At 48.4% G+C, this 15,330-nt stretch overlaps 1 protein-coding gene across 1 annotated transcript; it reads left to right on the forward strand.

The window, feature by feature from the left end:
* Positions 1–366: 366 nt before the first annotated feature.
* On the forward strand, positions 367–14,504 carry NUDT7 (nudix hydrolase 7). The gene is made up of 4 exons (XM_042969169.1): positions 367–449; positions 2,663–2,816; positions 8,230–8,388; positions 13,879–14,504. Exons 1-4 carry the CDS (start codon positions 415–417, stop codon positions 14,245–14,247), a joined length of 717 nt encoding a protein of 238 aa, XP_042825103.1. The 5' UTR covers positions 367–414; the 3' UTR covers positions 14,248–14,504.
* The last annotated feature ends 826 nt before the right edge of the window (positions 14,505–15,330 follow it).

A 15,330-nucleotide genomic window follows, 5' to 3' on the forward strand; every position in this document is an offset into this window, starting at 1 on the left:
CTTGACAAGACCATGGGGGAAGGGAAGGGGGGAAAAGTTACAAACAGAGAAGGAGGGAGGCAAACCATAAGAGACTCTTAAATACTGAGAACTGAGAGTTGATGGGGGGTGAGGGAGAGAGGAAAGTGGGTGATGGGCGCTGAGGAGGGCACCTGTTGGGATGAGCTCTGGGTGTTGTATGGAAACCAATTTGACCATAAAATATATTTAAAAAAAAAAAAAAAAAAAAGGAGCTGGGCGGAAACTGCTTTAGCGAGTCCCCTTACGGCCTGGCCCTACGCCCCGCCCCACCCCGCCCCCTAAGGCCATAGGCCCCGCCTCTCTCCCCGCCCCAGGTCGCGGCTGCTCTGCGCATGCCCACTCGGCAGAGCGCGAGCTAGGAGTTGCGGTGGGGAAACAAACTTTGCCCCGGAGATGTCTCCAGCTCGTCCTTCCCCGGAGCCTGTCAGGTAAAGTCCTCCGGTCCCTGGCACTCCGAGCAGGGCCCGGCCGGCCCCGAACGCGGCTCCGGGGCCGTTCGGCCGGGACTTTTCTTGCCGCGCCCATCTACCCACCTGCGGAGCCCGCGCTCGGTGCGCTCGCCTCCCGGGCCGCCCGCGGGGCCGCGGGGCCTCTGCACCCATGGGCTCACACCCGGCCCCGCAGGGTCGCACCCCTTTCTCCTGCCCAGCCGCCTTTCCTCTTCAGCTTAGGGCTTCTCCGGAGTTCCATCCCAGAAACCAGGAGCCCGCACCAGGCAGCTCCGGGTTCAAGGCCGCGGTGGCCACCTCCAGGGTCTCGCAGTTACCTAACCTCTCTGAGCCTGGGCGGGACCCAGTCCTAACCTCGCCCGGGCTGTTGTGAGGACAGAAAGAGAAAAGCGTGGAATGCGTGGGACGAGCCCTTGCTCAGAACCGGGTGGCTGCTACGGTGGTGGTTTTTTGGTGGTTATTCCAGCCAGCCCCTAATGTGGACACACACGTTTTTGCAGTTTTGCTTCTGCTGGTCCCTCTGATCGGTTCTGGGGCCTCTTAAAAAGCCACAGTCGGTGGGTCCAGGGCACACTCTGGCGGGCCAGTTTTCTGGACGTGGGCCTGTGTGCATGGGGTACACCCAGGAGCCCCCTCCAGTGCCCACTTGCTGTGGTTCTGAAAGGCCTTTGGTCGTTTTTGAAATCCACTGCTGGCACCCAGCCAGCTTTAGTGAGCATCCTGCCATGAAGAAAGAGGCAAAAAAAAAAAAAAAAAAAAAAAAGCAAACACCTTCCCCAAACAACTTGCCCACCTAATGCCGGAGACATTTATGACAGCAGCCACTACTCACTGGGCACCAGCAGAGTGCCAGTCACACTGTGCGAACGATGTCATGACGTGTTTACAGATACCTTCAAGCAGGTCACAGATGAGGAAAGCAAGGCCTGGAGAGGTCCTTCCTAAACACTTTACAAGCAGTTCTGGCCCCCCTTAAATATCTGACTTCACCCACTCTGTAAAATTGCCTTTCCCAGAGAAAAATTAAAACCAAACTGTTAGTTTCTAGGGCTGCCGTAACAAAGTATCACGAACTTGATGACTTAAAACAACAGAAATTCATTCTGCCATAGTCCTGAAGCCCAGACATCTGAATTTCCTGCCTGTTGCAGCTTCCGATGGATCTTGATGTTCCTTGGCTTGTGGCCACATCACTCCAATCTCTGCCTCTATCTTCACATTGGCTTCTTCTGTGTGTGTGTGTGTGTGTGTGTGTGTGTTTCTATGTCCTCTCTTCTTATGAGTATGCCAATCATTGGATGTAGGGCCCACCCTACATCCGGGATGATTTCATCTTAAGACTCGTGATTCCACCTGCAAAGACACTGCTTGCAAATAAAGTTGCATTCTGAGCCTTCTGGGTGACATGAATTTGGGGGGGGGACACTATTTAAGCTACTACACAAACCAGCAACAAAATACACCAGTCAAAAAGACCAGAACATTCAAAGTCATGAATTCGGGGCACCAAATGTGGTTACAAATCCAAATACTTGCATATTGTCAGGTAATGGCTCTCAAAGGGGGTTCCTCTGATCCACAGTATCAGCATCATGGTTGCTTGGGAGTTGGATGCTAAGTTCCAGGCCCCACCCCAAACTTACCGAGTCACGCTTTAGGGGTGGGCCTAGCAATCTGTGTTGTAACACGGTGAATCTGTTGTCACTAGATTTTTGGGACCTTTAAGGCAATTGAAGACATAAGGGTTTTTAACCCTTTTTGAAAAACTTTATAAGGCAATTGAAGACATAAGGGTTTGATAACATAAGGATCAGGCTAAGAGAGTTCTAACTTAACGACAGCGACCTGTTTACCAAACCTGCTTACTGGAGTATTATCAAGGATTGCAACATTTAACTGTTGCAGTTTTGAAAGAACCTTTTACCATAATTTCTACTTAATTTCCAAAGTGAAACCATGCACTAAACTGTATTCTTAGCCTTTTTTTTTTTTTTTTTTTTTTTGCTCATTTTATCTTGCCAACAGTCATGCAATTGGGGTGAGAGTATTATTCCTGCCATGTTATCGACAAATACAGTGAGAGTCAGCCCTGGTAAGCTTCGAGATGCACAACACAACAGAAACATAGGCAGGACTGGGAGCTTTTTCCCACAACTCTGGTTACTGAAGTGTTTTGTTTGTTTCCATTTCAGAAACAGTCTGATAGATGATGCGAAGGCCCGCTTAAAAGAGCATGATGCCGGGACCAGATATTCTCATTTGTCGTATGACAAATACTCCGTCCTTTTACCGTTGCTGGTGAAAGAAGGAAAACTCCATTTGTTGTTCACCCTCCGGTCGGAGAAGGTAGGTGACAGAAAGGTCCCTGCCATTAAAGTTCCAGGACCTTCGAAAACCCCACCAAAATCCGTCACTTGCACGCATTTTGAGGCCACGGGTTCTCAAATGGACTTTGAAGATTGTGATGTTCAGGGGGACAAGAAGCCGCAGGGTAGCATGGCAGTTTTTGGAGAAGTTTTAGAAAGAAAAATAAGTAATTAGCAAGTAATTTGAAATATGTTTAGGTCAGGGTTTCTTAACCTTGGCTGTATTGGATGGCATCTGGGCTGGATAATTCTTTGTTGTAGGAGCTGTTCTGTGTACTGCGAGATGTTTAACATCATCCCTGGGTTTTACCCGCTAGATGCCAGTAATAGACAGACACACACACACACACACACACACACACACACACACCCCTATGTGACAACCACAGGTGTCTCCAGACGTCCCTGCCCTGGCAGGGTTGGGGGCCACAACTGCCACTGCCACTAGAAAATTCTCGAACATAGAAATGAACAGCCAGGGCCCTGAAGCTGGCTGCCCGCGTTTGAACGCAGGCTCTCTCCTGGCCACCTGTGTGACTTTGGTCTAGTTACTTACCCTCTCTGTGCTACAGTCTCTTTACTTGCAAAACGAGGACCAACCACTAGTACTTGCTTTGTGGGGCTACCCACGAAGGATTTCCCAGGGAAACAAACACAGAGCACCTAAACCCACCTCTTAACTTGGCAAGGACTCGGTAACTTTCAGCCGCCACCATTGTTACTGTTCACACACGCGGCCTGGGCTTTTAAGATAAACTGTTCTACTTTAAAGAGGTGTTGGGCTGAGAATGGAGTTGCCATGGGTACACCCCCTGGATTCTTTCTTTCTCCTTTGCTGTTGGGGTACTTTTTTTTTTTTTTTTTTTTTAACGTTTATTTATTATTGAGAGACAGAGACAGAGCATGAGCATGGGGGGGGGGGGGCGGTGCGGGCAGAGAGAGGAGGAGACACAGAATCCAAAACATGCTCCAGGCTCTGAGCTGTCAGCACAGAGCCCAATGCGGGGCTCGAACCCACAAACCACGAGATCGTGACCTGAGCTGGAGTCGGATGCCTAACCGACTGAGCCACCCAGGCGTCCCTCTTTTGGGGTACTTCTGAGGTAAAATTGGGGAAGCAATAACTTCAGAGTTATCCAAGTACAAAAATGAAAATGGGCCATGATAGCCATGGCTTTCTAAGCAGGACAATGAACAGTATCCCCTCAGGGGGACAAAGAAAGCTGAGGAATCAGCTGAAGTTTTGTGGGTTTGGGATTAGACTCGTATGGATTCTTCTTCTTTTTTTTTTTTTTTTTTTTAGTTTTATTTCTTTAAGTCATCTCTACACCCAATGTGGGGCTGGAACTCATGACCCCGAGATCAAGAGTCGTGGGCTCTTCCTGACTGAGGCAGCCAGGCGCCCCTAGACTCGTGTGGGTTTTTTTTGGATCTGGGTCAGGCAACGATCACATCAACACAAGAGGTAATGAAAATCCAGGTTCCAACAGGAGAAACCTAACTGGAAACCAGGGGACTGGGTCTGTTCTCATTTCTGCCAAAGAGCAAAGAAGCACTTCAATATATTTTTTGAACAAGGAGACAAACTAGTGTGGAAAATCGAGGCAAGACCGAAATGGATCTCCAAGTTCTGTATCACCCAGACAGCTTTGCCTGTTGATAATTACAGGAGAATCATCTTAGACCATAAACTCTGGTGTGCAATGGTCACATTTCTTTAAAAAAGAATATTGAGGGGCACCTGGGTGGCTCAGTTGGTTGAGTCTCCAACTTAGGCTCAGGTCATGATCTCGCAGGTCATCGGTTCGAGCCTCGCGTGGGGCTCTGTGCCAAAAGCTCAGAGCCTGGAGCCTGCCTCAGATTCTGTGTCTCCCTCTCTCTCTGCCCCTCCCCCACTCACTCCCTCTCTCTTTCTCTCTCAAAATTAAATAAACATTAAAAAATTAAAAAAAATAAGAAAATTTAAGTCTAATTAGATCCGACTATATCCTATCTGGCTCTGGAGGGCAAGGAATTTCCCTCCCAGGCATTACTGGAGCTGCACCCCTCCCTGGAGTCATGCAAGCAAAGGCTCATGGGTTTCCCACCAGTAAATGGGGAGGGGGTGCCTGCCTCAATCCCTCCTGCTTCCGTGTGGGCTCCCGTCCTAGCTCCGGAACCTACAGCAAAGTTCTTCATCTCTGTGAGCCTCAGTTTCCTATTCTCAGAATAGGACTGAAAACAGTGCGTAATGTTTGGAGGGTAAAGAAGCTCTCCCTCTCCCTCTTCTCTCCCCTGTTCTGTCCCCCTCTCTCCTTGCCTCCCTCTGTCCCCAGCTCTCAGGGCTTGAAACAGACAAAAGGAAAGGCAACAACAAAACGTGGACTGAAGTTTTAGGAAATCAGCCTGCAACCTCATTTGCCTTCTGAAGAGAATTCCACAAGGTTTTATTTAAGAAAAAATGTTATGCTGTTAAAAAGAAAGATGGGGTGCCTGGGTGGCTCAGTCGGTTAAGCGTCCGGCTTTGGCTCAGATTGTGATCTCGCTATTCATGGGTGTGAGCCCCACCTCGGGCTCTGTGCTGACAGCTTGGAGCCTGGAGCCTGTTTCAGATCCTGTGTCTCCCTCTCTCTCTGCCTCTCCCCGGCTCCCACTCTGTCTGTCTCTCTCCAAAATAAATAGACATTAAAACATTTTAAAAAAAAAAGAAAGATGGAAACCTTGCGTATTTGATAGGGGCCTTTTTGGTGCTGACAGTCTGTGAATAATCATTTTTGTGAATGTGTCTGTTCCTTGAAAACAGCATAGCATTTTCTTAGGAGTATTCAGAATAACCCATTACATCAGGTCAGTATTTCTGTCAAAGCCGATGATTCCCTGTAAGTGCCTTCTGCCAGTATCGCTTTGATGCTGAATGAGCTAACAGAATGGAGGACTTCTTTCAGAGGTGATCTTACAGGACGTCTCTTTCTTGGGCGAATGGGTGGTCATCGTCAAGACGGTAGAAACATATCCCTCAACCTTGTTTTCACCAACTCATAACCCTGATACGAAGATGTGTGCGATTTCTCTGTACTATGGCAATTCCTGCAGTGTTATTGATTTGTTAGCAGAGAAGAACTTTAAAATGTTTCCTTTTGCTTTTTAAAAAGCTTGCTCAAATAGGACTTTCAATTCTGGAATGCTGCAGAATTGATAAGGGCATCTGGCTTGTTCTTACACAGATATATTGGCCCTGGGGCTAAAAATGCCAACAGGACCTTTTGATTTAGCTTCTAAACATCATGAACTGACCTTGCAAATTGATGTTAACAAATATTTCACATGGGCCAGGCCCTGTGCCCTGACATTCAGCCGCTAGCTCCTGTGACTGGCCCTGTGACCTTGGGAGGTACCTGACCCTGGGAGGTATGTGGAGGACGTTACCTCCCCCCACCCCCCACCCCCATGGTGCCCTGTTGAGAAGAGGCCCACCCGGGACTCTTGCTGACCCTGAGGCCTCCTCGACAGTTGAGTAGAGAGAGGATGGTGGGCACTGGGTGGGAGTGAGTGTCCACGAAGTTGAGGTCACATTTGCTGAGGAGTTTGGTCCTGCACGAGGAGATGTGCTTCCCCACCTCTGGCCAAGATAAGAGAGAAGTCATAACAAGACAGAGACAAGAGAAAGGGAGGATGCTACAAACAGAGCCACAGTTCTGAAGTCAGGAAGGCATGGGATCAAGGATGGAGGTGAAAGGGGCAGTGCAGGGAGAAGGGACTCCTGTCCCTTCACGTGCATGTGCAGAGGGACACAGAGGCACCCCAACTTGTCACCGCTAATGGCTCAGGTGGCCACAATTCCTGTGTTTTAGTAAGCCCTTAATTAATGCTGGTATGCTGGTTAAGAGCCGGGATGGAGAAGTAAACACTCCACTGCGTACCTTGCGTGACCCTGGTCGTGTTATTTAACCTCTTTGAGCTTAATTCCCTTGCCAAAAAGCGGAAGTGATAATAGAATAGTAGCTTATATATCCACAAATGGATGGAGAGATAACTTGTGGGAGCACCTGGCTGGCCTGGTTAGTTGAGCATCCGACTCTCAGTTTTGGCTCAGGTCATGATCCCAGGGTCATGGGATCAAGCCCCACGTCATGCTCCATGCTGTGTGTGGACCCTGCTTAAGAGTCTGTCTGTCTGTCTCTCTCTCTCTCTCTCTCTCTCTCTCTCTCCCTCTCCCTCCCCCTCCCTCCCTCCCCCTCTCTCCCTTTCTCCCTTTCTCCCTCTCCCTTCCTCTCCCTTCCTCTCCCTTCCTCTCCCTTCCTCTCCCTTCCTCTCCCTTCCTCTCCCTTCCTCTCCCTTCCTCTCCCTTCCTCTCCCTTCCTCTCCCTTCCTCTCCCTTCCTCTCCCTTCTTCTCCCTTCCTCTCCCTCTCCCTCTGCCCCTGTCTCCCACTTGTGCTCTCTCTCTAAAATAAAAAAAAAACAAAAACATTTTGGAAAAGATAACAAATTGTGATATATACATACAGTGGAATACCGTTCTGTCATGAAAAGGAAAAAGTACTGATAGGCCGTGGTACAACACAGAAGAGCGTGAAAACCTCACTCCATTGTAATGTATATATAATTGTTGAATCACGACATTGTACACCTGCAACTAATTTAATATTATATGTCAACTATACTTCAGTTGAAAACTTAAAGATTAAAAAAATTTTAAAACATTATGCTAAGTCAAAGAAACCAGACACGAAAGGTCACATGTCATATGATTGCATGTATATGAAATAACCTGGGGTAGGTAAATCCCTAGAGACAGAAAGGAGGGGCGGGGTAGGGAGGGGTGGGGAGCAGCTGCTTAGTGAGTACAGGGTCTCCCTCTGGGATGAAAATATTCCGGAACCAGAGAGTGGCAGTGCTCACACCCCACTGTGAATGTATTAGATGTCACTGAATGGTTCGCTTTAAAATGGTTCATTTCATGTTATGTGAATTTCATCTCAATTAAAAAAAAAAATGCTTTAAAAAAAAAATAACAGCATGTGGAGCCGATCTGAGGGCTCCTGTGAAGCAGCGGGCCCAGAACATGGTGGGACTCAGTAAAGCTTATCTGCTGATCACAGTGCCCTTTTTATTACCCCTCCTGCTTTTCTTCCCCCGTCCATGTAAATCTGTATCTTGTGGGCAGATACAGATTTTTCTGAGAACGATTACAAGTAAAGGGAGTTCGCAGAGTTCATTTTTTAAAAGGATTCAAGGAAAAACTTTTTTTTTTTTTTTTTTTTCTGTGGTGGGGCAGTCTTCTTTCCGCTTACTTCCACCAGGGTGGTGGGACTGGTCTGTGACACAACATAGAAGTTCGGTAAATCCTTGCTGAGTGAGTGAACGGTGCCTGAGTGGGAATCCCACGTTGCGACTCTGCCCTTTCAATTCCCAGCTACGCAGGTCTCCTGGAGAAGTTTGCTTTCCTGGAGGCAAGTGTGAACCCACAGATGTGGATGATGTGGCCACGGCTGTCCGGGAAGCCCAGGAGGAAGTGGGGCTGTGCCCCCGTCAGGTGGAGGTCGTCTGCCGCCTGGTGCCGTATCTGCTTGAGGTAAGTGTCGGGGTGGATCTGGGTGGCTCGGACTCAGAGCACCCAGCGGATCCACTGTCTCAGCATTCCATGCGTGGCCAACCGTGACCCTCGACAGCGCCTCACACAGAGTCAAGAGCCTGGTTCTCATGCGGACTTTGCCCCTCGTGAACTCAGTGGCCTTGGGCAAAGCTCCATTGCCCATCTGGGCCCCTCTTTGACCATCCAGAAATGAACGGGTCGAACTGCATCAGTGGGTCTCAAAATGGTTTCTGTGGAACCCTGTTCACAGAACAGAGTTCTTTCCTTAGCATTCGGTTTCCATTTACTTTGCACCGGTCAGCATTTCTTTTGAGAATTCTGTTGAAAAGCCACCACACACGTGAGCATGCTGTATACCAAATTTTCACCCCTTGGAGGCCACCAGTGCATCACCTTTGTCCTAAATATGTGCAGTTTTATTATTTATTTACTTTTTTTTTTTTAATTATTAAGTTTATTTATTTTGAGACAGAGTGCAAATGGGGTGGGGCAGAGAGAGAGGGGGAAAGAGAGAGAGAGAGAGAGACCGACCCAGACTCTGAAGCAGGCTCCAGGCCCCAGGCTGTCAGCGCAGAGCCTGACATGGGGCTCGAACCCACAAGCTGTGAGATCATGATCTGAGCCGAAGTCAGATGTTCAACCAATTGAGCGACCCAGGCACCCCTAAATATACTCATTTTGATACATACCATGGAATCAGGCTTCTTTTCCATATATTCATTGAGTAGTACCCTGAGATCGCCAGGCAAGCTGTTCAAAAACTATTACTATTTGTGACTACATTTCTGTACGAGTCAGGATTTCTTGAATAGTATACACCAAAAACCCATAAATGCAGCAAAATGAATTCTGGAGCTGATCTAGCCTGATCTTATTTCATATGAACTTGCGACTATTTACTAATTGACTTTAGAAGGAGTAAACGTAAATTTGTATTTGGATACCAGCATTATTTTACAATTTATTTATTTTTGAGACAGAGAGAGACAGAGCATGAACAGGGGAGGGGCAGAGAGAGAGGGAGACACAGAATCTGAAACAGGCTGCAGGCTCTGAGCGGTCAGCACAGAGCCCGACGCAGGGCTCGAACTCACGGGCCGTGAGATCATGACCTGAGCCGAAGTCGGACGCTTAACCGACCAAGCCACCCAGGCGCCCCGATACCAGCATTATTTTATTGCTTTAAAATTTTTAAAGTAAACTTGCAATGTCAGAATACTTGCAGATTTACAGAAAAGTTGCAAAGATACTATGAAGAGTCCTCATAATCCCGCCCCCACTTCATCTCATTGTTAACATCTTGCATCCCTGGTGTCTATTTGTCACAACTAAGAAAGCAACGTTATTACATTGCTGTTACCTAAATTCCACATTTTATTTGCCTTTTACCAATTTTTCTACTAATGTCCTCCTTTTCTGCCCTGGATCTCATCTGGGACATCATATTGTATTTGCTTGTCATGTCTCCTTAGTCTCTGCTCTGTGACGAGTTCTCAGACTTTCCTTATTCTCATGACCTTGACAGTTGTTTTTTTTTTTTTTAATATTTACTTTTGAGAGAGAGAGAGACAGAGTGTGAGTGAGGGAAGGGCAGAGAGAGAGGGAGACAGGATTCCAAGCAGGCTCCCGGCTCGGAGTCATCAGCACAGAGCCCGATGCAGGGCTCAAACTCACAGACTGTGAAATTGTGACCTAAGCTGAAGTCCGACGCTTAACTGACTGAGCCACCCAGGTTCCCCGATCTTGACACTTTCAAGGTGCACTGGTCAAATATGTTGTAGAATGCCTCTCCATTTGGATTTATCTGATATTTTCCTCGTGGGTAGGCTACGGTTATGGTCTCGGGGGAAGAATACCACAAAGGTAGTGTGCTCCAACCAGGTATCGGAGGTAGGTGTGAGCTGTATGTTTTGTACATTGGGCATTCAGGTAAATTTTTATTTCGGGAGGAGAGTCCCACTCATGCATACAAATCAGAACACCCGTGGGTTAGACCATTCTTTATGTTCCATTTGGCCTCAAGTCTTGGTGGTACAGCCTTGTCACAATCAATGATGCTGAGACATCTATCTTAATCTGGCCCATTTGAAAAACAGAAAGGTCACCACTCAGGGGAGATTGAGTTGAGAAGAAGCTAATGGCCTCTCAAATAAATGCTTCCTAACTAAGAGGGGAAAATGTGGGATTAGGACAAGAAATGTGTCAATTACTTAATTACTTTCTAGGCAGCTCTGTTCTCTCTACAGGGAACCCTTTCCACTTGGCATCTGCAAAATCCCCCAGCACGTTTTGGGGATTTATATTAAAACTCTATTGCCAGATCGAACCGTCATGGTTAAAAGTTGCCCCAGTGAGAGGAACTCCATTTCCAAGGTGCCCGGGAACTACTGAGTTCTGCCCAGAGCAGTGGAATACAACAGTCTTCACAGGAGTGTGTTGGGTCTCAGGAGATTTCTGTGGGCCAGACGCTCCTGGGGCCGGATGTTTCTACAATGACCAGCTCTTGATATAATAATGCCAGTCACATCATCAAGAAATTAGGAGGAACACAGGGCTTTCTGGAAGGGTGTACTGTCTTTGGAAGTGCTGGCGAGGATTGCTTTGTTCTTTGAGCCTTGCAGTTCTTTTAAATGTAGCACAAAAATGCCATGTGTTAAACACTTAGAAGCATAATCTAATTCAGTGCTTCCTACCTAGGGGCGATCTCGTCCCCCAGGGAACGTGGCAATGTCTGGAGATGTTTCTGGGTGTCAGAGCTAGAGCGGGTGCTGTTGGCTTTTTCCCACCCCTGCACTAACCCCTCTCGGCGCCCCCCCCCCCCCCCCCCACCTAGGCAGGCTGTGGCCCTCTGAGCCCACCCCAGTGGTCTTTTCGTCATACGCGTGTGTACTTCTCTTTGCAAAAGTCTCAGGAGACATTTCTTCTTTTTCTCTGTCTGTGGCCCTTACGTTTCCGTTCACTCCTTCACTTTGCCATCCCTGCAGCTTCAGCTCCTGGAAACGTTTCAGTGCAGTCCAGTGGCATGTCCCTTCTTGGGCATGTTTCTAAGAGCATGTGGCTTGGGACAACTGGGTGGCTCAGTCAGATGTCTGATTTCAGCTCAGGTCACCATCTTGCAGTCTGTGAGTTTGAGCCCTGCTTCAGGTTCTGTGTCTCCCTCTCTCTGCCCCTCTCTCGCTCATGCTATGTCTCTCTCTTTCTCTCTCAAAAATAAATAAACATTAAAAAAAAAGAGCATGTGGTTTCCTCCAGAGACCCAGAAGCATGCCTTTCCCCTTTCCCACAGCCTAAGCCAGTCTCCACGGGATTCCAGCCCAGCAGGTGGCCGAAATTCAGTCTTTTCTTGGTCCTAGAACATCCGCCATGCACCCGCCATCTTTCTTCCTTCCAAGATGGACACCCGTGTCTAGGAACTGGGTGTCCAAAGATGCTGCTTCATTTGCTGATTTCCAAAGTCTCTCACTTTCCTAAACTTGAACCACATTGAACGTGCCTGACTTCCCTTCTGAATCATTCAGTCTCAAACCGTTCTCTCCCTTCGTGGCTTTGATATTTTTCCCCACCAATTTCCTCACGCTTGGACACGCCGGTCCAGGGGCCAGCACTGGCCTCGCTAAGTTGCTCGTTCACACCTGTGCCTGTAACGGTTTGGCCCTTACAGTAAGGATGCATTTGTGTCCCTAGCTCAGCCCTCAGCAAGAGCTTAAGTCTGAGCTGCAGCTGAGAACTCTCCAGAGCGTGTGTAAGCCACGTGCAAGGCTGGTGTGCCACTCGGAGATAGGGTAACATTTGTGTCTTCACCGAACATAAGTGCTCTGCTCTACAGTGTGGGCAGCAGGCCAGGTGAATCCTGGTTCCTGCCAAGTATTAGCCGGCTTTGACCTTGAGCAGGTTTCCTCAGGTCTCTGATTTCCATTGTTAAAGCTTCCTCAAGGTCAGGCTGTTGTGAAGAAGCAGGGAGAGGGTGCTGCAGACGAGACCAGGGCCCCTGAGGCTGCGGTCACGGCATGGTGACAGCAACCACAGATGCGCCCTGGACGAACACTCCGGGTTCTTCCAGACCCTTTCTTACCCTCTTACTGTATGTCTGAAAGCTCACACCCGCAGCGTGCCACCTTCCCCTGCTCACAGAGAGCCTGGAGGGCCCGAGAATTCATGCTGCCAGGCGCCCCTTCGCCGGCGACTGTGCTGAGGGTCGTCAGAGTCCAGCTCCGAGGTGAACGGCCGCAGCCGCCCTTGCCCGGGTTCCTCCTTGCCTCACACACCTCCTGGGAGCTCCTCCTTCAGAAATCACTTGTATCTGAACGTGTCATGTCTCAGAGCACTTCTGGGGGGCCCGTGACCCGAGAGGCTGAGCATCCACTCGGGGCCAGGTGGTGGTTACTGCTTTGGCCCTGGGGCCACTTCTGACGCCAGATTTTCCTCCCAAAGGACAGCGAAGGCCTGTGCTGCCACCTTCCCCTCCTGGCCCGTACAGTTGACTTTCACCATGAATTCCGTTAATGGTCTGAGTCATCACCGCTCTGAAACATATTTCAGCTCTCGCTCCCCTGAGAAATTTTCCACAGGCCTGTGTATCCTGATATCCTGGGTCGGTCTCCCAGTGTACCCCTGGCTTCTCCCAGCCGCTTTCTCTCGTGACGCCCCCCAAGAGCTCTAGACTTCTCTAGCTTTCCATTTCAAGGGTACGCAGCTCTTCTCTTCTTACGCAGCTCGTACCTGAACCCGGGCCTCACCCTCCAGGTTCCCGGTGGGGCCTTTCACTTCACAATACTTTGCATTCCTTTGCAAGCAGTTGTGGTTATAAATAGAAATCCCCCCTCCCATACATAGACATCTATGTTATGTAAACTGGTTCATATGTGATAAGTATAATTCCCCACAATTGGGTCTATGCCACAGTCGATATGTCCCTGGACTTTGGTATTGATCAGATAGGCACATCCTTGTCTGCACTGATGGGGACAGGTGGTGTCTATCACATTCATTTTAAGGGCCGAGAGTATCCCCTTACACAGATACCCTCCTGACTGACCTACGCTGCACGTCCGTCAGCGGATGAGTGGAAACTTCAGAGCCTGGGGCTAGTGCAGATAATGCCTCGGTCTTGTATCTTGACTCACTGGTAGGACTTTATCATACAGATACGTTTGCGCAAATGCGCTTGCGAGGTCAAAGGGACCACGTTTTTATAGTGTCGCCAGGCCGCCCTTGCCAAAGATGATGCCGGTATGTTCACAAAAGAACATTTTCAGAGTCGTTTCAAAGATACTGCCCACGTATGTCCCCCCCATTTCACGGGGAGCATAAAGTTCATGTCTGGAGCAAATTCCCCCTCCGTCCCTACCCACCTTATGTGATTGGCCGCTCTGGACCGTTCTCTTATTTTCCTAGACGTGGCAGGATTTTAGCGTCTGAAACAATTCCCTCTTCACTTCTTAATTCGTGTGTTTTGTTTTCTGCTTTCAGAGAGATACGCTGATAACCCCCGTTGTAGGATTTATAGACCACAAGTTCCAGGCCCAGCCCAATCCCGATGAGGTGAAGAAGGTGTTCCTGGTGCCTCTGGAATATTTCCTGCATCCGCGGGTCTACCACCAGAGTCACATAACACTTTCTGGCCACGATGTTGTTGTTCACTGCTTTGAGTACAGACATCCGGAAGATGGTGTCACCTACCAGATCAAGGGAATAACGGCGAAACTCGCCCTGTTCGTTGCCTTAATTATTTTGGGGAAAAAACCCACCTTTGACGTTGAATTTAATCTCAGCGATCTAATGTCATCCTCTGAAGAGATCTTCCTGAAGCGGCATAAACGTGCTACAAGCAAGTTATGATTTGTGAGACGAACATCCAAATAACTAAAAGGATTTGGTGTGTGCTTATCCATAAGGACAACAATAACGCCAGCTGTCGGAAATGGACGGGCACGAGTATCGTTCCCACAGTATGAAGGTAAAAGATACCTTGCCTTTTTCCCACTTGCCCTGTATTACCCAAAAGAGCAAAACATCCTTCAAAAGTGGAAAAATGTGAGGGGCGCCTGGGGGCTCAGTCGGTGAAGCATCCAACTCCAGCTCAGGTCATGATCTCGTGGTCTATGAGTTCGAGCCCCACGTCAGGCTCTGTGCTGACGGCTCAGAGCCTGGAGCCTGCTTGGGATTCTGTCTCCCTCTCTCTGCTCCTCCCCAGCTTGTGTTCACACACACTGTCTCTCTCTCAAAAATAAATACACATTAAAAAAATTTTTTTTTTAAAGTGGAAAAATGTGTTTATAGTGTTGCGTAATTTCACCCACAGTTTGTTAATAATACATTTTTTAATACTTATAAGAAAAAGTATCTGGCATATAGTAGGTATTTAATAAATATTTGTTGACTATATGACCATGTGGGATTGATCTTATTCTTAGGAGGTAATATATCCCTTTCGTTGTTGTTACATGTGACTAGAAACTTCAAACCACCTGTCAGAATCTAGTTACCTTCTCCTCGCTGGCAGCAGAGTTGAAGCTGAGCTGCGAGCTTCCCAGGAAGAAACAGCATTACCCAGGACCCCTTGTAGTTAAATGTGGCTCCGGAACTTAACCTGGGCCAACGGGATGTGAGTGAAAGTTGACCTTGCAGGCCATCTCCAATTAAAAAAAATTTTTTTAATGTTTATTTATTTTTGAGAGATAAGGAGATATAGAGTGTGAGCGGGGAAGGGGCAGAGAGAGAGGGAGACACAGAATCCGAAGCAGGCTCCAGGCTCTGAGCTGTCAGCACAGAGGCCGACGCAGGGCTCGAACTCACGAACCGTGAGATCATCACCTGAGCCGAAGTCGGACGCTTAACTCGACTGAGCCACTCAGGTGCCCCTAAGGTCATCCCTGATTTAAAAGATAAGCCAGCTTCCTCGGACTCTAGTTCCCCTTTCCG

The sequence above is a fragment of the Panthera tigris genome, chromosome E2 (genome assembly GCF_018350195.1).
Source record: "Panthera tigris isolate Pti1 chromosome E2, P.tigris_Pti1_mat1.1, whole genome shotgun sequence".
Taxonomy (NCBI): Eukaryota; Metazoa; Chordata; class Mammalia; order Carnivora; family Felidae; genus Panthera; species Panthera tigris.

Excerpts from the sequence above, each read along its gene's own strand:
- NUDT7 (XM_042969169.1), top strand. The coding sequence starts at position 415 with ATGTCTCCAGCTCGTCCTTCCCCGGAGCCTGTCAG. Across the intron at positions 450-2,662 it reads CCTTCCCCGGAGCCTGTCAG|AAACAGTCTGATAGATGATG; the intron begins GTAAAGTCCTCC and ends TTTCCATTTCAG. Across the intron at positions 8,389-13,878 it reads TGGTGCCGTATCTGCTTGAG|AGAGATACGCTGATAACCCC; the intron begins GTAAGTGTCGGG and ends TTCTGCTTTCAG.